This window comes from Gopherus evgoodei, chromosome 9 (genome assembly GCF_007399415.2).
Source record: "Gopherus evgoodei ecotype Sinaloan lineage chromosome 9, rGopEvg1_v1.p, whole genome shotgun sequence".
NCBI classification, from domain to species: Eukaryota; Metazoa; Chordata; order Testudines; family Testudinidae; genus Gopherus; species Gopherus evgoodei.
The window spans coordinates 8047725-8068045 of record NC_044330.1 but is presented as its reverse complement, the minus strand read 5'-3'; the positions used below and the strand labels follow the sequence as shown (position 1 = coordinate 8068045).

Below are 20321 nucleotides of genomic sequence, written 5' to 3'. Positions count from 1 at the left end.
TACTGAAAAATTGCTTACTTTCTCATTTTGTCTGTATGAAATTTTAGCCTGTACTGACTTTGCTAGTACTTTTTATGTAACCCGTTGTAAAACTAGGCAAATATCTAGAGGAATTGATGTACCCCTGGAATACCTCTGCATACTCCCAAGGGTATGTGTATCCCTGGTTGAGAACCACGGCTGCAGACTACCTCTTTTATACAAGTTAGATGTAACCTTCAGGCTCCTGGGACATGGGCAAACTTTGCCCAACGGCTTTGCGGGCAATGCGACGATATCCAAGTATAGAAACGTACCTTCTATTTCTCCCCATGCTTGCTGGGAAGAGCAGCATGTGTGCCCTAGGCCTGGTATGTGGTATACACTCAATGCCATTTTACCACTCCTGCTTTAACTGCAAACTTACCAGCTTTGCTGTAAGTAGTAAGTTAGGAAGCATCTCCTTACAGAGATTCTTAGCAAGAGAAGCCCAGCCTTACTAGCAGGGTATCCTTTATCATCACCTGAAGGATACCAATATTCAGAAACAGATCTAGAATATGTCAAAAGATCCTGCTTGTTAAGTTAATGTAGTTAAGAATGACTCTCATATGCATGCACAGCTAATGCAGAGGAAGCAGCTCTGGAATATCTTCACAGTGAGTGGGACTAGGGTGCAGAGGCTTTAAGCTGGAGCCAAGTTACTTACCCAATGTCATCACGATAGACTCGAGAGATTAGAACCTCTCCTTTGTGATTATAAATGAACAAGCCTCCGATCATGATGGAACCTTAGTCTTCTCTTTCCATATTGCATAAGACCTGAGAAGACAGAGGGAACATTAGGCTTTTTGTACGACAATAAGTGGTGTAACTTGACAGCATTAGAGACTTTTCACAGCACTAAATTCTATCAGCTGGGAGATGAGCACAAATGACTCATATATGTAGAGTCAGTCACTGTAAAAGGTGAGAGTTATGACAAGTTGGTATTAAGGTACTAAATCCCTACATGAAGTTACAGGCTTGAATACATGGGATGCTACTCTACCACCATAAAGATTCTGCCAATTAGAGCCAGGTGGAAACTTTACACAAGCTCTGATGTGGCTTCTCAGTCAGTTTACCAGGTTATGAGCAAAGCCCCAATTATTCAGGAAAGCCAACACTGACCTGTCACACTGATTTAGTTGGGAATCCGTCCTGCTTTGAGCAGGGGGTTGGACTAGATGACCTCCTGCAACCCCTTCCAACCCTGATATTCTATGAAACACAAGCTTTGTGGCTCAGTCACTCTGGACCTGTGCGTATGGCCTTGCTGGCAGTACCAGGCAATAAGCTATCTTGAACCGCTGTTCTACAAAAGGTCAAAAGGGCATTGGTCCAGGATTCTTACATCCTGAGACCTAAAAAGTTTGAGACAGCATGCTGACATGCTCTCAGCCCCTGCCCAAAACTCACTCCCCCCACATACACACACCACACTCCCTGTCACACTCCACCCAATCCCCCTCATTTGTGAAGCATGCTGCAGCCACTTGCATGCTGGGATAGCTACCACAATGCACTGCTCTCTCTGGCCACTGCAGGAGCTGCTAATGTGGCCACGCCAGTGCACTTGTAGCTGTCAGTGTGGACAGACTGCAGTGCTTTCCCTACCGCACTCTGTGAAGGCTGGTTTAACTCAAAGCACTCTACATCTGCAAGTATAGCCATGCCTTAACTGTTTACCCAAAGTGTAATGAAATAATGTTTATTCTGAAGTTTGATGAAACCTTGACTGACACTAGCTAATTTACTGCTGATCAATTTAGCCAGAGCAAGCCAGTTATAAGACAGAGTAGTAAATGGCTGACCAGGGTTGCTGGAATGAAGAGGAGTGCCAATCCCCCCCCCCCACACACACACACCTTTTCACTCAAATTTAGAGTGATTTCTGCACCTTCTTAACAGGGAGAGTTAGAAATATACCCCCCGCCCCTCCAAATACTAATTCATAGATTCTGAGGTCAGAAGAGACCACTGTGATCATCTGGTTTGACTTCCTGTGTAACAAGCCATAAAATTTCCCGAAAATTCTTGAAGCATCTTTAAAAAAAAAAAAAATCCACTCTTGTTTTAAAAATTGCATTGATGGAGAATCCATCACGATTCTTGTAAGTTGTTCCAGTGATTAATTACTCTTAAAAATTTACACCTTAGAGTCTAGATTTGCCTAGCATTGATTTCCAGCCACCGGATTGTGTTGCATCTTTTCCTGCTGGACTGAAGAACCTATTAAATATTTGTTCCCCATGTAAGTACTTGGCTGATCAAGTCACCCCTTAACCTTCTTTGTTAAAATAAATAGATTCAAGGAGCTCTATCACTATAAATCCTGTTTTTTAATCCCGGAATTATTCTCATGGCTTTTCTCAGACCTCTCCAATTTATCAACATCCTTCTCGAATTGTTGATACCAGAATTGAATATTGGACACAATATTCCAGCAGCAGTTGCATCAATACCAAATACTGAGGTAAAACTCTATTCCTACCCGACATTCCTGTCTATGCAACAGAGAATGGCCTTAACCTTTTTGGCTACAATGCTGCACTGTAGCTTATGGGAGAGTGATACCTCAGTGGTTTGAGCATTGGCCTGCTAAACCCAGGGTTATGAGTTCAATCCTTGAGGGGGCCACTTAGGGATCTGGGGCAAAAATTGGTCCTGCTAGTGAAGGCAAGGGTCTGGACTTGACCTTTCAAGGTCCCTTCCAGTTCTAGGAAATTGGTATCTCTCCAATTATTTATTTATTATGGTTAGCTGTTTATCCACCACAACAAAGTTTTTTTCCCCCACTGTCATTGTTTCCCAGGACAGAGTTCCCCATCCTGTAAGTATGGCCTATATTCTTCATTCCTAAACATTTACATTTAGCCTACTAAAATACATTGTTTGCTTGCACATAGTTTGCCAAGTGATCCAGATCACTGTGCAGTAGTGACTGGTCCTCTTATTTGCCGCTTTAGTTGGTGTCACCCAGGACCTTTATCAGTGACTTGTGTTTTCTTCCAGGTCATTGGTAAATATTAAATAGCACAAGACCAAAAACTGATCCCTAAAGGACCCCACTAGAAAAAAAACCTACACCCACTCGATGATTCCCTGTTCACAGTTATTTTGAGATCTATCATCCATCTTTTAAGACATTTTATCTGTCATGTTAATGTTATTATTCTAGGGGTTTCTTTTAATAAATCAAAATGTTGTGTGGTACAAAGTCAACATACCTTATAGAATTCTAAGTATCACACTTAGTTTTATCAACCAAACCTGCAATTTCATCAAAAAACGAAGTTATTTCGGCAAGCTCTGTTTTCTATAAACCTATGTTGATTGGCTTTAATTCTTGAAGGAAGATCAACAACCTCCTATACGCCACAAACAAAAATCAGCTCCTATACAGTTTCAGGCCATGTCTACATCTAAAATTTTGCAGCGCTGGTTGTTACAGCTGTATTAGTACAGCTGTATAGGGCCAGCGCTGCAGAGTGGCCACACTTACAGCAACCAGCGCTGCAAGTGGTGTTAGATGTGGCCACACTGCAGCGCTGTTGGGCGGCTTCAAGGGGGGTTCCGGGACGAGAGAGCAAACCGGGAAAGGAAACCAGCTTCCCCGCGGTTTGCTCTCTCGGTCCCGGAGCCACCCAGCAAACCGCAGGGAAGGAGACCTGCTTGCTCGGGGTTCCGGGACCGAGAGAGCAAACCGGGAACGCCGCGGTTTGCTCTCGCGTTCCCGGAGCCACCCAGCAAACCGCAGGGAAGGAGACCTGCTTGCTCGGGGTTCCGGGACCGAGAGAGCAAACCGCGGCGAAGCTGGTTTCCTTTCCCGGTTTGCTCTCTCGGTCCCGGAACCCCGAGCAAGCAGGTCTCCTTCCCTGCGGTTTGCTGGGTGGCTCCGGGACCGAGAAAGCAAACCGCGGCGTTCCCGGTTTGCTCTCTCGGTCCCGGAACCCTGAGCAAGCAGGTCTCCTTCCCTGCGGTTTGCTGGGTGGCTCCGGGAACGCGAGAGCAAACCGCGGCGAAGCTGGTCTCCTTTCCCGGTTTGCTCTCTCGGTCCCGGAACCCCGAGCAAGCAGGTCTCCTTCCCTGCGGTTTGCTGGGTGGCTCCGGGACCGAGAGAGCAAACCGGGAAAGGAAACCAGCTTGATTACCAGAGGCTTCCTCCTTCCACGGAGGTCAAGAAAAGCGCTGGTAACTGTCTACATTGGATTACCAGCGCTGGATCACCAGCGCTGGATCCTCTACACCCGAGACAAAACGGGAGTACGGCCAGCGCTGCAAACAGGGAGTTGCAGCGCTGGTGGTGCCCTGCAGATGTGTACACCTTCAAAGTTGCAGCGCTGTAACTCCCTCACCAGCGCTGCAACTTTCTGATGTAGACAAGCCCAAAGATGCCAAGAGTCCCAGCCTCCTGAACTGCCAGAGGCTGTATGCCAACTGTGACTGTTTTGGGATGCAGTTACATGTCAAATCAATGTACTACTGATTTTTTTTTTTTTTTAAGTTGAAGTCAGCACAGGAATTTAGCTCAACAACATTTACACTAGGGGTACGTCTTCATTACCCATGTTAAAGAGCTCCCCCAGCACCGTATAAAAAGCCCACCTCCACAAGAGGAGCAGCTCCCAGCACTAGGAGTGCAGCACCCAGTGCTGGTGCACCATCTATACTGGCACTTTACAGCACTGAAACTTGCATTGCTCAGGGGGGTGTTTTTTCACACTCCTGAGCGAGAAAGTTGCAGCACTGTGAAGTGCCAGTGTAGACAAAGCCCTTAGACACCCTTCCAGTAGAGATACTCATATCCCTCCACTTCAGCAGAATGCAGGGCACATGCTTGCCTGTAGCTACAGGCAAGCGCTGGGCCCAGTATAACATCTAGTATTTCTAGAGAGGAATAAAGTGTTTAATGGTATTTAACTGAGTCTCAAAGCATTTATCATTTTATTGGAGTTTGTTCCTCTTGACTCAGATCTCTCTCATTTCAGGCAGAGTCCAAAGATAAGGGAAATGTCACTCGGAACTGACTTGTTAATGGTTTACTGCAGAAAAGCCCACTCCCACACAGCACTATAGGTACTGCATTATGCTGTGCTGTTTTTACAAGGAATGGTCTGTCTTGCTACGTTTATAGAAAACCTAACATGCACAGAGTGCTATAATAGTACCTGCTGACTGCGTACACTGAATAGGTATAAGAATCCAATGACCCATATCTATGGCTCTTTCATCACATTAGTAAGCCTCATCCCAATTCACAAACCTAACGAAGTGTCCTAAAGTGCAGAAACATCTCTAAAGCTTCATAAGAAACTAAGAGCATACGACAGACCACTGATCTAACCCAGTATGGCCAATCTAGTCCAGTATCCTGTCTTCCAACAGTGGCCAATGCCAGATGCTTCAACGGGAAAGAACAGAGCAGGGTAGTTATAGAGTGATCCATCCCCAGTCATCCAGTCCCACCATCTGGCAATAAGAGTCTCAGGGACACCCAGAGCATGGGATTCATCCTGACCATTTTGACTAATAGCCATTGATGGACCTATCATTCATGAACTTTAGTTCTTTTCTGAACCCTGTTACAGTTTTGGCTTTCACAACATCCCCAGGCAATGAGTTCCAAGGGCTGACTTTGCATTGTGTGAAGTACTTCCTTTTATTTGTACTAAGCCTCTCTATCAATGTTATTGGCTCCTGTGTTACGTGAAAGGATAAATAATCCTTCCTTATTCACTTTCTCCACACCATTCATCATTTTAGAGACCTTTATCATGTCCCTCCCTTTAGTCATCTCTTTTCCAAGTTGAGCAGTCCCAGTCTTTTCACTCTATCATATGGAAGCTGTCCATATCCCTAATCATTTCTGTTGCCCTTCTCTCTACCTTCTCCAATTCTAATATTTTTTTGAGATGGGGCAACCAGGACTGCACATAGTATTTGAGATGTGGGTGTACCACAGATTTATAATGTGGCATTATGATATTTACTGTTTTCTTATCTATCCCCTTCCTAATGGTTCCTAACACTGTTAGCTTTGACAGCTGCTGTAGATTGAGTGGATGTTTTCAGAGAATCTGCAATGAGTCCAAGATCTTCATCTTCATTTTGTAAGGGGATTATTTCCCCCCGCCCCCTCAATGTGCATTACTTTGCATTTATGACATGGAGTTTCATTTGCCATTTTGTTGCCCAGTCACCCAGTTTTGTGAGATCCCTTTGTAACTCTTCACACTCTGCTTTGGACTTAACTATCTTGAGAGATTTGGTATCATCTGCAAATTTTGTCACTTCACAGTTTCTCTTTTTCCAGATCATTTATAAATATGCTGAACAGCACTGGTCCCAGTACAGATCCCCAAGCTATTTACTTCTCTCCGTTGTGAAAACTGACCATTTATTCCTACCCTTCGTTTCTAGTCTTTTAACCAGTTACTGACCTATGAGAAGACCTTCCCTCTTATTCCACAACCGCTTCAAGTCATAGCATCTTGGTTACCACTATCCAAGACTGAATTAACACTAGGTCTATACAGATACTATACCAGCAAAATTTATATTGGAGAGGAATGCAGCTTTTTATACTGCCAAAAACTCGTGTGTTGAGGCAGTTCTACTGGAGTGTGTTGGCTGGCATAGCTTATTTTGCTTGGAAACAGGTATAGAGATTTTATACTGGTAAAAACTTTTGCTGCTCTATGCTGCATCTATTAGTAAACACTTTCTAGCATTGGCTAGGCTTAAGACTACCATTGGAAACCCAGCTGCTGATTACCAATGTCATCTATCAACTTGTACCCACTACATTTACCTCTAACAGAAAGAGCTGCTCTACAGCACCTCACATGGAACTACATACTTCTCCCTCACCACACACCAGAAACAATGCAATCTAAGATTCCAGACAGATCTGATGCCATCAGGAAAACTAAGGGCTTGTCTACATCAGAAAGTTGCAGCGCTGGTGAGGGAGTTACAGCGCTGCAACTTTGAAGGTGTACACATCTGCAGGGCATCACCAGCGCTGCAACTCCCTGTTTGCAGCGCTGGCCGTACTCCCGTTTTGTCTTGGGTGTAGAGGATCCAGCGCTGGTGATCCAGCGCTGGTAATCCAATGTAAACACTTACCAGCGCTTTTCCTGACCTCCGTGGAAGGAGGAAGCCTCTGGTAATCAAGCTGATCTCCTTTCCCGGTTTGCTCTCTCGTTCCCGGAACCCCGAGCAAGCAGGTCTCCTTCTCTGCGGTTTGCTGGGTGGCTCCGGGAACGCGAGAGCAAACCGCGGCGAAGCTGGTCTCCTTCCCCGGTTTGCTCTCTCAGTCCCGGAACCCCGAGCAAGCAGGTCTCCTTCCCTGCGGTTTGCTGGGTGGCTCCGGGAACGCGAGAGCAAACCGCGGCGAAGCGGGTCTCCTTCCCCGGTTTGCTCTCTCGGTCCCGGAACCCCGAGCAAGCAGGTCTCCTTCCCTGCGGTTTGCTGGGTGGCTCCGGGAACGCGAGAGCAAACCGCGGCGAAGCTGATCTCCTTCCCCAGTTTGCTCTCTCGTTCCCGGAACCCCGAGCAAGCAGGTCTCCTTCCCTGCGGTTTGCTGGGTGGCTCCGGGAACGCGAGAGCAAACCGCGGCGAAGCGGGTCTCCTTTCCCGGTTTGCTCTCTCGTTCCCGGAACCCCGAGCAAGCAGGTCTCCTTCCCTGCGGTTTGCTGAGTGGCTTCGGGAACGCGAGAGCAAACCGCGGCGAAGCTGGTCTCCTTCCCCGGTTTGCTCTCTCGGTCCCGGAACCCCGAGCAAGCAGGTCTCCTTCCCTGCGGTTTGCTGGGTGGCTCCGGGAACGCGAGAGCAAACCGCGGCGAAGCTGGTCTCCTTCCCCGGTTTGCTCTCGCGTTCCCGGAACCCCCCTTGAAGCCGCCCAACAGCGCTGCAGTGTGGCCACATCTAACACCACTTGCAGCGCTGGTTGCTGTAAGTGTGGCCACTCTGCAGCGCTGGCCCTATACAGCTGTACTAATACAGCTGTAACAACCAGCGCTGCAAAATTTTAGATGTAGACATGGCCTTAGAGTGGTGTAGAACTGCACTTCTGTATTGTAAGTACCTACAAAGTCAAACCCATGTACTGCAGAATTCTACTACCTACACTAAGGACACAATAAGTTAAAGATGTCTAGCTGCAAGCTATGGCCTTCTTCAACCTTATCAAAGCCTGCAAGGTACAATAGTGCACAGAATGGAAGTTCAGCAAGAGAGTTAAGTAACTTTGGCAACACTAGACTCTACTCTGCACTTGCTGGTGATACTTCAAGTTTCCAAACTATTTGTTCTTTGAGAAAAGTGCTCAAAGGCTTTTCCCCTCTACAAAACAGCCAAGATCAGCTTTTTGCCAGGGAATCCTCATGTATGCTTACTGGCTTCATAGCCACTAAGAGGTAAACAGACTGAAGACCGTTTTTATCTATAACGGACAGTTGCTTTAACACAGATCCAGTTTCTGCAATGTAATTGTTTGCCCTCTTCATTCAACTAGCTCCTTCAAGTCAGATATCTATTCTAACAGCTGCTCTTGTGGCTTAGTCCAGAGAGTAATACTGCAAAGGTGATAGCAAACAGGACCTTACCAAGTAGTCACAAGAATGTCAATATGCAAATATTTCACAGCTCTAGACCGTTGACCAATGGCCACACGAGGTTCTTCCCACCCATCCCAAATAAGTAAAGGATGGCAAGAGGCAACAAATTGAAGAAGATAATGAACTAGATTTATGTGATGTTCCTAGAACACACCAAGAAAAGAAGCTGAACTACTGTCCCCTGCTTATCTCAAGGAGATCAGAAACAGAGGGGTCTAGAGATGACAAGACTTCCATGGAGAGAGATTAAAGATAATCAATCCGTAACTGGAAGAACGTATAAGATAGCAAATGGTACTGAGTCATGTATTATCTATGCTCAAAGCAATATTTAAATTCAAAAAGTCAACACATTTAGAAAGAGGAAACATTTACTCTCAGTTTTAGCCTGGGGAATTAACTGCTACATGGTCGCTACAGGAGAAAAGTTGGGCAGGTTTTTAGAAGGATTAGGCACTCTTATGGGGCAAATGACTATTACATTTTATTCCTAGTCATAATGTAACACATAATGCTTAAAGGCATTAGCTATTAAGAAATTTTCCCTGTGGACATGCTATTTTTATATACTTTTCTACTCTGTCACTTGATGCTTCAAGAGATGCAAGTAACCCCAAAGATTATTGGACTTAGTGGGTTAGTCTGATCTGGTATGGAAGTAACTGTTTATAAACCCAATGCTTTTATAAAAGCTAGCAGGGTTCTGAGCGTGACACAGTGATAATACTTAGTATGTTACATATTTAAGGTGTGTACAAACAAGCTTCATCTGCCAAGCAGCAAGGTGGTATGATCTAAAACCAGGATGAGTGGCTCAGGGCCACATTAGGTCAGAAAAGCCAAGATGCTCCTGATCTCCCTAACTTGGCTATTAACAGAATATCTATTCTGCCCATTACTGTCTCAATGGACAACTACAGTGCAATGATAGGCTACATGAAGCACATTTTGAAATAAAGCCTTTAGAAGGCACAGTATCCACAGGCCTGATATCTTTAGCAAGGTTACATCCCAGCAGGCAGGGTGCTGTTGAGCCTATAAACTATACCATTCAGAAAATTTAACATTGTCAAGTAGCATTGGGACACCTCTGCATTAGCACTGTTAGATAACCGTGGTCAAGTTATGATGTTTATGTACATGGTTATTCATGATACTTGTGACTCAGGTGCACAGCTCCAGAACATGAAGTCAGAGGTGTTTGGATACACTAGGATAAACTTTTTGCAACATGCTGGCAAGATTAATTCAATTGCTATTAATTTGACCAGTGCTGCTTGTTATCCTCTCCATATACTTTTACTGTTACTTAATATGTAATCAAGAGAAGACAAGGCAGTGTTGTGTTTTACAGTAGAGACTTTGAATGTATAGCAGACAAAGCAAAGTTTCTCCATCATATTAAAAACCACTGATTCAGTGGACTACAGACATATTCCTAGATGCTTATGTAATATGCACAAAGGCAGATCATGTAAAACAAACAGCTCTCTCCACAGCTCATGTCAGAAGTCTCTCTCTATCCTCCCTTGAAGAAGATTCCCAGAAAGCACATCCTAGCCTTAAAAATAATCTCCCTCTTAGAAATGTAATGCGATTTAAGATTATTAAACTATTTTTAAGCTTGCCAAAGGAAACACACTTGTTTTGATGAGCATCAGGACCAGATACAACATAGCTAGGACCCTATCAAATTCACGTTCACTTTGGTCAATTTCATGATGATTGCATTTTAAAAAATCATAAATTTCATGATTTCAAATATTTAAATCTGAAGTTTCAGTGTTGTAATTGTAGGGGTCCTGACCCAAAAAGGAGTTGTGGGAGGGTCTCAAGGTTATTGTAGGGGGGTTGTGGTACTGCTATCCTTACTTTTGTGCTGCTGCTGGAGGTGGTGCTGACTTCAAAGCTGGGCGGCCAGAGAGTGGCAGCTGCTGGTTGGGAGCTCAGCTCTGAAGGCAGAGCTACTGCCAGCAGCAGCAGCGCAGAAGGATGGCCTGGCCACCCTTACCTCTGTGCTGCTGCCTTCAAAGGTGGGACCTCGGTCGGCAGCCGCAGCCCTACGGCCACCCAGCTCTGAAGGCAGAGCAGAACTGTGACACCCTGCCCCCAAATAACCCTGTGACACCCCCTCCCCAACCCCCTTTGGGGTCAGGATCTCCAGTTTGAGAAACACCAGTCTCCCATGTGAAATCTGTATAGTATAGGGTAAAAGCACACAAAAGACCAGATTCCACAGTCTGTGATGCATTTCCCATGGCCATAAATTTGATAGGGCCTTAAACACAGCAATTCATGTAGTTTTCTGACCAACACCTTCATTTGTCTGAAATATTCACATTGATGGCCTTAGGTTCTCACTGGTCTTTGTACAGTGAAACAATCCATTCCATTAGTAAGAAGCCTAGATAGATACTTATAAGCTTGCCATCTTAGTCAAAATGTCAGCGGCCTTCACTACACTAGAGAAACTAGGACCCACAATCCAACACTAGTGCAGCTCTACTGGTGGCAGCAATGGTGAAGGCTGTAGCATAGACAGTATTTAGGCAGTTTTGCCACCATGTTATCCAACACTACACAAAGCTGTTTGGTGGGTTACAGATCTTAGCTTTCCTATCTATGATTCCTATATGGCCCCATTACCACTAGGTCACAGTGCCATGCAATCTTTAGCATATTTAACCTCAACATCCCTGCAAGATAGGGAAGCATTACTATTTCCATTTTACAGAAGAACCACCAAGGAGGAGACTACTGTGGCTTGCCCAAGCTCAGGAAGTCTATGACATAGCAGGGAAATGAACCCAGATCTCCTGTGTCAAAGGTCAGTGCCTCAACTACTGGGCAATCCTGCTTAGAACCAGGGGATGTGTCTTCACAAAAGAACTTAAAAGATTTCATGCCTTTTTCCATAAGTAAAGAAGTAGATGTAAAGCACAAACAGCATGTAGTGGTTAAGAAATGCAGGGGACACAGGTCAGTTGGCTGAAACACTGCTATATTTCGTGATTCATAGCTGTTGGAATCAGAAGGCCCCGATAATGAAAAATCTAAAATGGAGCTAAAGCAAGCTGCTATGCACAAAGCAGAATGACTCAGTCAGAATGAGCAATCCCGTTACTGGGAAGCAATCAGCCTTGAGTGACTAATGTTCTGATCTTCTCTTTACACTTTCAGGCTTTTCAAGGGAGCTTGGCCTATGCAGGCCCTATACTTCCTCAGATTTAGCACCCAAGAGAGGCCGAGATAAAGCTCAAAGAGATGAGCCATTAAACAACCTACAATACAAGTTATTTATCCTGAAGAATCTTGAAGCAAAGGCCAGCTAGGCTTTATGCTCCATCAGAAACAGATTAAAGAGACCTTTAACCTGAAGAAAAAGCTGTGAAAATGCAGTTCCAATCTGTTATTGGGAATGCAGTTACCACTGTTGTGTGTGACAAGCCTGAAGCTAGAGCTGCCTGTTCTGTAAAGACAACGAGGAATCCTTGTGGCACCTTAGAGACTAACAAATTTATTTGGGCACAAGCTTTCATAGGCTAAAACCTGATGAAGTGGGTTTTAACCCACAAAAGCTTATGCCCAAATAAATGTGTTAGCCTTTAAGTTGCCATCGGACTCCTTGTTTTTGAGTTTTGAGAGTCAGTCACATGTCAGTTTCTGTATAGCAGTGATCAATTAACAGGAACCAGACCCTTCTCAAACCCTCAGACCCAACACATGGCGAGAGACTTACCATCCCTTATAGTTAACAGCAAGTTACTTGGCAGAGATACTCCAATTAACAATTTAGTACAACTACACCCAACAGTGAATACAGCTGAATGCATCCAGAGAAATGCTGGAATTCAAAGGTGGGGAACACAATGGACTGTTCTTAGTCCTTCACATCTACTTATTATATCCATTAGACTAGATCTAACTTCCCATTTAACAGACAAAATAATTTAATTTGTATTAAGCCTAATAATTTGAGGCTGACTAAAGCAACTTCCAGAAAAACATTCAATCAGGATTTGATGCCAGCAGGAGGGGTAAATCCACCCCTTCCATTGGTGATTTATTAACTGTTGCAACACTCTTCCTGAAATTTTCCTAGTGCTCATTGCCAGCTCAAGTGGGGCAGGGGTAGGGTGTGCCTTAGCTTTGTATTACTGTTTTAGACTTCTCAGGTTAGCTACTCTCCACATTCTGGAAGGGCACAAGGCCCCACTGGGCAACCTTAACTCTGCATTAGAGTTCTGGGGCATTTAATGTCCTTGTTTTTAAAAAGCGATCTCAGTATACCCTATGCTCCCCTGCCTTCTCCCACTTCTCTTAGCTCCCTCTCAGCCATTACCCCTGACAAAGACTGTACTGGTGTGTTTTAACTCCTTCACAATCTTGTCATCTGTCTCTACTTTCCCAGCACTGCCTGGTTCTTCCCCAAATCTGAGCCTAATGTATTGGGAAGAGGTTCCACACAACCATCCACAGCATAAGTGGATCCGAGGGGTGTGAAGTGACCAGGGCCGGCTTTAGCAAGCGCAGGGCCCGATTCGTGGGGATTGTACTCGCTTCGGATTGCTGCTTAGAACTGTCCCCCAGCTCTCTGGCCAGCGCTAGCAGGATCATGGGCTTGCTGCGTTCTGGCTGGGTGCAGGGCCCTCTTAGGCGCGGGGCCCGATTCAGGGGAATCGGCCTAAAGCTGGCTTTGGAAGTGACCCCCTTCATTTCATTGAGATGTCTGAACAGAACACCCAGTGGAGAATACAGACCAACAATAGTTCAGAGGTGTTAACTGCTTCACTTGCCCCAGAGAGGGGATGTGAATGCCTATGGAGACATTAGTACCCCATGGAGGAAGGAGGGGGCTAAAACCTCCAGATTCCCAGCTCACACATAGGGGTGACCTGTAGCCTTGGTGAGGGCAGGAACCATTTGTTCTATTTCCCCACCCCCCCAGTGAAGCACATCCCCCTCCAGCCCACAATCAGCAGCCTGAGACAGGTCTGAGAGTCATTTCCACACCATCACCCAGCCAGGCCAGGCCAAAGGGATCAGGGAGGGGGCAGTAGCTTCAAATGGGAAAGGAGAATGTGGTGCTGACAGGCACTCTTAACCCCCCTGCAGCCCACTTGCAGACTCCTACCCTACTCTTCCCCCCGCCCCCCCAACTTCCCCAGTCCTGAAGGCACTCCTCCCCCTATGTACACACCTCTTATAGCAGAGTGAAAATGAAGACACCACTATTCAGTACACTAATTCCCTCCATTTCTCTAGGAGGGAACTAGCAAGCTTTCAACTCAGGGCTTGTCTACATCAGAAAGTTGCAGCGCTGGTGAGGGAGTTACAGCGCTGCAACTTTGAAGGTGTACACATCTGCAGGGCATCACCAGCGCTGCAACTCCCTGTTTGCAGCGCTGGCCGTACTCCCGTTTTGTCTCAGGTGTACAGGATCCAGCGCTGGTGATCCAGCGCTGGTAATCCAATGTAGACACTTACCAGCGCTTTTCTTGACCTCCGTGGAAGGAGGAAGCCTCTGGTAATCAAGCGGGTCTCCTTTCCCGGTTTGCTCTCTCGTTCCCGGAACCCCGAGCAAGCAGGTCTCCTTCCCTGCGGTTTGCTGGGTGGCTCCGGGAACGCGAGAGCAAACCGCGGCGAAGCTGGTCTCCTTTCCCGGTTTGCTCTCGCGTTCCCCGAACCCCGAGCAAGCAGGTCTCCTTCCCTGCGGTTTGCAGGGTGGTTCGGGGAACGCGAGAGCAAACCGCAGCGAAGCTGGTCTCCTTTCCCGGTTTGCTCTCGCGTTCCCGGAACCCCCCTTGAAGCCGCCCAACAGCGCTGCAGTGTAGCCACATCTAACACCACTTGCAGCGCTGGTTGCTGTAAGTGTGGCCACTCTGCAGCGCTGGCCCTATACAGCTGTACTAATACAGCTGTAACAACCAGCGCTGCAAAATTTTAGATGTAGACATGGCCTCACTCTCAATTCCAGGCTCTAAACCAGTGGTTCTCAACCCACAGGCTGCTTGCAGCCTGATCAGCACACAGCTGCAACCCATTAGACATTCTCAGGGCCATACAGGTAGTATTGTGTGGATGCAGCCCACATAAACCAGATAGCTGCATATATGTGGCCCAAAATGGTAAACAGGCTGAGAACCACTGTTCAAAACCCTAATCTCAGCAGTTTCCCACCATCACCTGAGTAAGAGGAAACATCTGCAGAAGCTACAAGTTCAAAACTTGCCAGAAGATGTGTTTGTTTTCTTCTACAAAGAGGAGGAATGCAAGTGTTAAGGCTGTTATTGTATCCCACTATTATGGAAACTACCATGGACTTTCCTAAAGTAAGCACATGCCAATACATCTCTCCATCAAAAGGATGATGGGCTAGCTTGTATTCTCACTGGCTGACTTCAGAGAACTCCCCTCCTCAGAGAGGACAACAGGGAAGCTGTGTAAAACATTTCCACAGAAATTCTGATCCCAGCCTCCTGCCATGAAAAATGGACATACAGTATAGCCAAACTTCTCTGTGACGCATCCTCACTATACCTTTGAAACTGTAGTCTAAAAGCAAGTCTAGAATTCCTGTCCTGCTTACATTCTATTCAAGTTCCTATACTGTCCTCATCACCATAATAAAAGTACAACTATTACCACCCAGCATAATCAGAAACCCCAAAGTACTTCTGTTAGTACAGCATTAGCAGAGAAAAGTTGAAGTCTGTATGTCCAGTCATGCTACTACCTATCTTTAAGACAGACATTATGGGCTGCCAGCCATGTACACACATGCACATGCTAGTCGTTACTATGAAGATGTCCCTCCACCAAAGGAGAATGAGAGCAGGTAGCAGCAGTTTGTCAAAGCAAACTGGCTCTTGTCTGATGTAAGGCAGCGCTTTTCAAACTGAGGCCATGTCTACATCTAAAATTTTGCAGCGCTGGTTGTTACAGCTGTATTAGTACAGCTGTATAGGGCCAGCGCTGCAGAGTGGCCACACTTACAGCAACCAGCGCTGCAAGTGGTGTTAGATGTGGCCACACTGCAGCGCTGTTGGGCGGCTTCAAGGGGGGTTCGGGGAACGCGAGAGCAAACCGCGGCGAAGCTGGTCTCCTTTCCCGGTTTGCTCTCTCGTTCCCGGAACCCTGAGCAAGCAGGTCTCCTTCCCTGCGGTTTGCAGGGTGGTTCGGGGAACGCGAGAGCAAACCGGGAAAGGAGACCAGCTTCGCCGCGGTTTGCTCTCGCGTTCCCCGAACCACCCTGCAAACCGCAGGGAAGGAGACCTGCTTGCTCGGGGTTCCGGGAACGAGAGAGCAAACCGGGAAAGGAGACCAGCTTCGCCGCGGTTTGCTCTCACGTTCCCCGAACCACCCTGCAAACCGCAGGGAAGGAGACCTGCTTGCTCGGGGTTCCGGGAACGCGAGAGCAAGCCGGGGAAGGAGACCAGCTTGATTACCAGAGGCTTCCTCCTTCCACGGAGGTCAAGAAAAGCGCTGGTAAGTGTCTACATTGGATTACCAGCGCTGGATCACCAGCACTGGATCCTCTACACCCGAGACAAAACGGGAGTACGGCCAGCGCTGCAAATAGGGAGTTGCAGCGCTGGTGATGCCCTGCAGATGTGTACACCTTCAAAGTTGCAGCGCTGTAACTCCCTCACCAGCGCTGCAACTTTCTGATGTAGACAAGCCCTGAGGTGTGTACCCGGAGGGGTACATGGGCTCTTATCGGGAGTACAAGAGAAAAAATCCTGCAATGGCAGACACCACATTTTATTTAGTAAGACTAGGCAATCTAATCATAGATATATTATGACCTTATCTCAGATGGGGGTATGTGATAAACTATATTATTTGGAAAAAGATATGCATCCTAAAAAGTTTGAAAACCACTGTTGTAGGTGATCAGAGCAGCACTTGAAGCATAGTTTATCTGGCTACCTTACCAAACAGCTGCCAGAAAGGAAAAGGTCAAGACTTGGTGGGTACTGTATCCATCTACCAAGTCACTCTAGTTGGTAGTGACCAAAAACCATCTCCATGTGCAACAGCCCCTTTGCGAAACAAGTTGGTGGCTTCAGTCCAGTTCCTAGTAGCCATCAAGAAGTTTGGCTGGATGAAGAATGAGGCACTCTGGTGGGAGCCCATGGTATTGGGAAAGCTTGCACTGCCCTTACCCAGGCTGTACCTACTCCAGCTAAGATGTGCTCTGTCTCCATGGCTCCCAGGCCAGTACCCTTCCCCAGCACAAATTGCACATGGATGGAAATACATGAAAGCTGAAGAGTAACTATTTCTTCTGTATGCATGATACTTACACAGCACTGCTTTTCACCAGCCATGATCTAATCTGATCTGCTGTTCACTTCCCAAACCATTTTGTGTTTGTTTAGTAGCCTGCTAAATTGGTTTGAGCTGTGATTTCCAAGTAATGAGTGAGGTTCCTGAACATTAATAAGCTTATCTGACTAAGCAGCCCAAGACCCAGCAGCAGTTAGATGAGGACAGCCCTAGGAAGAATCCAGGAAAATGTTGCCTCTGAGCAGCAATATATCTACAGGAATGAGTCACAAGCAACCCCCAACTCCCACTGAGGCAGGAATTCAGCATTGCATAAAGCATTACATGGTTAAAGCAGACTGCTCCTGAAGCCCAGTACAAGTGAGACAGTGGCTGAAAGAGGAAGAGGATTAGTTCAGAGATCTGAGTTAAGCAAACTGAGATTGCTTAGTAAGCCAATTACTTTCTGGTTAGGCTTCCTATTATCAGATCAGACAATGCCACCCTACAGCCCATAAAGCAGCTGACAAACTAATACTCAAGCACCCAAACTGTCCTGGCAAGTACCTAACACGATCCGATAAGGAGTCCATGAGCTGCACTTGGTTTATGGTGAGGCAACAGATAGCAGCTGCCCTCATAAATATCGAGGCCTAAACCCAGCCAGAGATAGTTTCAAGACAAATATCAGAAGGGTAGCCATGTTAGTCCGGATTTGTAAAAAGCAACAGAGTCCTATGGCACCTTATAGACTAACAGAAGTATTGGAGCATGAGCTTTGCATCTTACAAAGTGCGTATTCACCCACAAAAGCTTATGCTCCAATACTTGTTAGTTTATAAGGTACCACAGGACTCTGTCACTTTTTCAAGAGTTTCAGGGACAATACCCTGGTTTTAAGTCCAGCTCAGTAAGTCCTCAGAGCAGGAAGGTGGGAGGGAAAAGAGTACTGGGATTTCTATCTGACTTGAGGGTGCCATGTTTCATATAATCAGTCTGTGGACAGAGGGGTCTGTTTGAACCACTACTTCCAGGGATAAAGAGTTTTCTGCTTCTCTCTGCTCTAGACTGCTACCTGGAGACATGGGAAAATAGATTTTCAATATCCTACCCTTTCTTTAGGCTCTGATTTTGAAGTTTTCTCCCCAAAACTAGCTCCAGCTTCTCCCTTCACTGCCACTCATAAGTTTTCCAACCAGCAGTGTGAATTGAACAGTTGAGTTGCATTGCTGCTTTCAGGGTTCTCAAGAGCAACCGTCGAGTCTTTCATATCTCACTGCTGTTGCTTAACAAAGCTCTGAGAAGCAGAAAGAGGTACTAACATCTCATGAAAATGAGTTACATTCCATCCCCCTTGGAAGATTAAAAGAAACTTAGGTTTGGGGTTTCAGTGAATGCTTAGACTTCAGAAAATGGATGGTTTAGGCCCCCGACTCACCAGGGAACGCTTCCTATTGCCATTGCTAAGTGAACAAGTGTATTTTGAGTCCTGGGTCCCAGCATGCTTTTAGCTTAATTGGTCTCCTGCTGGGATCAAGATGAAATGCTGCTTACTGGGACCTGTAGTCTCTGTTGGTCACCTCTCTGCATTAAAGAGAAAGGAAGCTGCAGGCTGTGCTGTACTGTACAAGTCTTTATGATACATTTAGCACCCTGAATGATCTTTTATTCATCCTTCGTCTAAGAGAAGAGATGTTTTCTTTCATTCCAACACCAATGCACCACATATCCAGTCATCTACTTCTCAACTTCTCATGCTGCAAGCCATCCATAACCCCAGGGGTCCATCTTTTATAAGAGAGAAATTCTAAATTTCCCCTTCTGGGCATCCATGGGCAGAGATGTTTCCTGATCTCTTTCAAAGCACATCTCCCCAACCGCCCTGAAAGGAAACTTTGTCAAACTGTGGCTCCAAGAAACGGACAACACTGAGGTACTAGTTACCAGGGATGGAGCCCTTACAATACAAGACAAGTGATGTTGCCTTCTACCAAAGCAACATATACAAAAAATTAGAGAAAGACAGTTTGGTAGCATTATACCAGATGAGAGACCAGACTGCTAACAAAGCTTTAAGGGACAAGTAATGTTGTTCCTGCTAATTGATCAGAATAGCATCAGCTCTGCTTCTTAAGGAGCCCAAGTAAACCTTTTCTAATAAGAGGCTGTGGCTTGGTCTACATTTTAAACTTATATCAGCATAGTTATATCAGCCAAGAGTGTACAAAATCCACTCACCCCATCAACACAGCTATGCCAACAACACTCCCCCGCCCTCGAGTAGATGCATCTAGGCTGACAGAAGCATAGCTGATGTCTGATTGCATAGCTAATGTCGTTTGGGGAGGGGGCATTGCTACACAAGCAAAAAAACTCCTACTGGTGCATGCTCCCTTAAGGGCCCATGGCAGCATAGCTATGCCAACCCAGACTTCAGTGTAAACACAGCCTGTAACTACACACAATGTGCGCTCAACAAGAAGGGCCCCTAATACCCCAGACCTTGGAACGCACAAGGCATTCAGGTTTCCCTACCTGGAAAAGTTCCAGGTTCTGCTTTTGGGCAGCCCAAGGGTAAAGTTTGACAGCAGTCGATGGTGCTGATGGGATAAGAGAAGTGATCAAAAAGCCTATAGCTTAAAATAGGAAAGAGAGATCAGAGAAGATTAGCTTTCTAGTGGAGAGAGAAGTCAATGACATCACCTGATAAACAGACACTGGGTTTCCTGCAACTGTACAGAATCCAAAAGCCCAGAGAAAGGAAATGGGAATTCAGTGGAAGAGCTGTGTGATAAGGGCCTAATTTTCAATCTCGGAACAACAATTTACAGTTACCAGAGCTAATAATGCCTCAGCCCAGTAGGCTTTACACAGTGATTCTCAAACTTTTGTATTGGTGACCCCTTTCAAACAGCAAGCCTTGAGTGTGACCCCCTTTATAAATTAAAAAACACTTCTTAATATATTTAATGCATTATAAATGCTGGAGGCAAAGTGTGGCTTGTGGTGGAGGCTGACAACTCATGACCCCCCCACATAATAACCCCACAGCCCCCTGATGGGTCCCACCCCCCGTTTGAGAACCCCTGGCTTTACAGAAAGAAGCTGCAATCCATGAGCCAACTAATTCATGCTTACATCAATAATGCAGATATTTTGGGGATGGAGTACTTCTGATCCCCTTATGAGGCCTCTGCCCACTTTAACCTGTCATGTTAGATTACACCACACCACCTTCAAGAAAGAGCTACATATCCTGACTTAATTCCCCTCTCACTCAAGGACTTTCAGCAGAATAATCAATGCTAAGATGACTCATAATAGTTTGTTGCCATGATGGGTGTTTCAGACGGATCACCAATAACCAGCTGATACTCCACAGCAACAGTGCTTTAGCATTTGAAG

General features: G+C 46.0%; 1 protein-coding gene across 3 annotated transcripts in view; it reads right to left on the bottom strand.

Annotated features, from left to right (window-relative positions):
* The window catches only part of AP2M1 (adaptor related protein complex 2 subunit mu 1), a 44465-nt gene that overhangs the window by 22890 nt on the left and 1254 nt on the right, over positions 1-20321 (bottom strand). For all 3 annotated transcript variants that reach the window (XM_030576681.1, XM_030576683.1, XM_030576682.1), the window contains one exon: positions 689-801. In XM_030576681.1, coding sequence (XP_030432541.1) covers positions 689-762 — 74 coding nt within the window. In that variant the 5' untranslated portion in view covers positions 763-801. The remainder of the gene's footprint in view (positions 1-688; positions 802-20321) is intronic.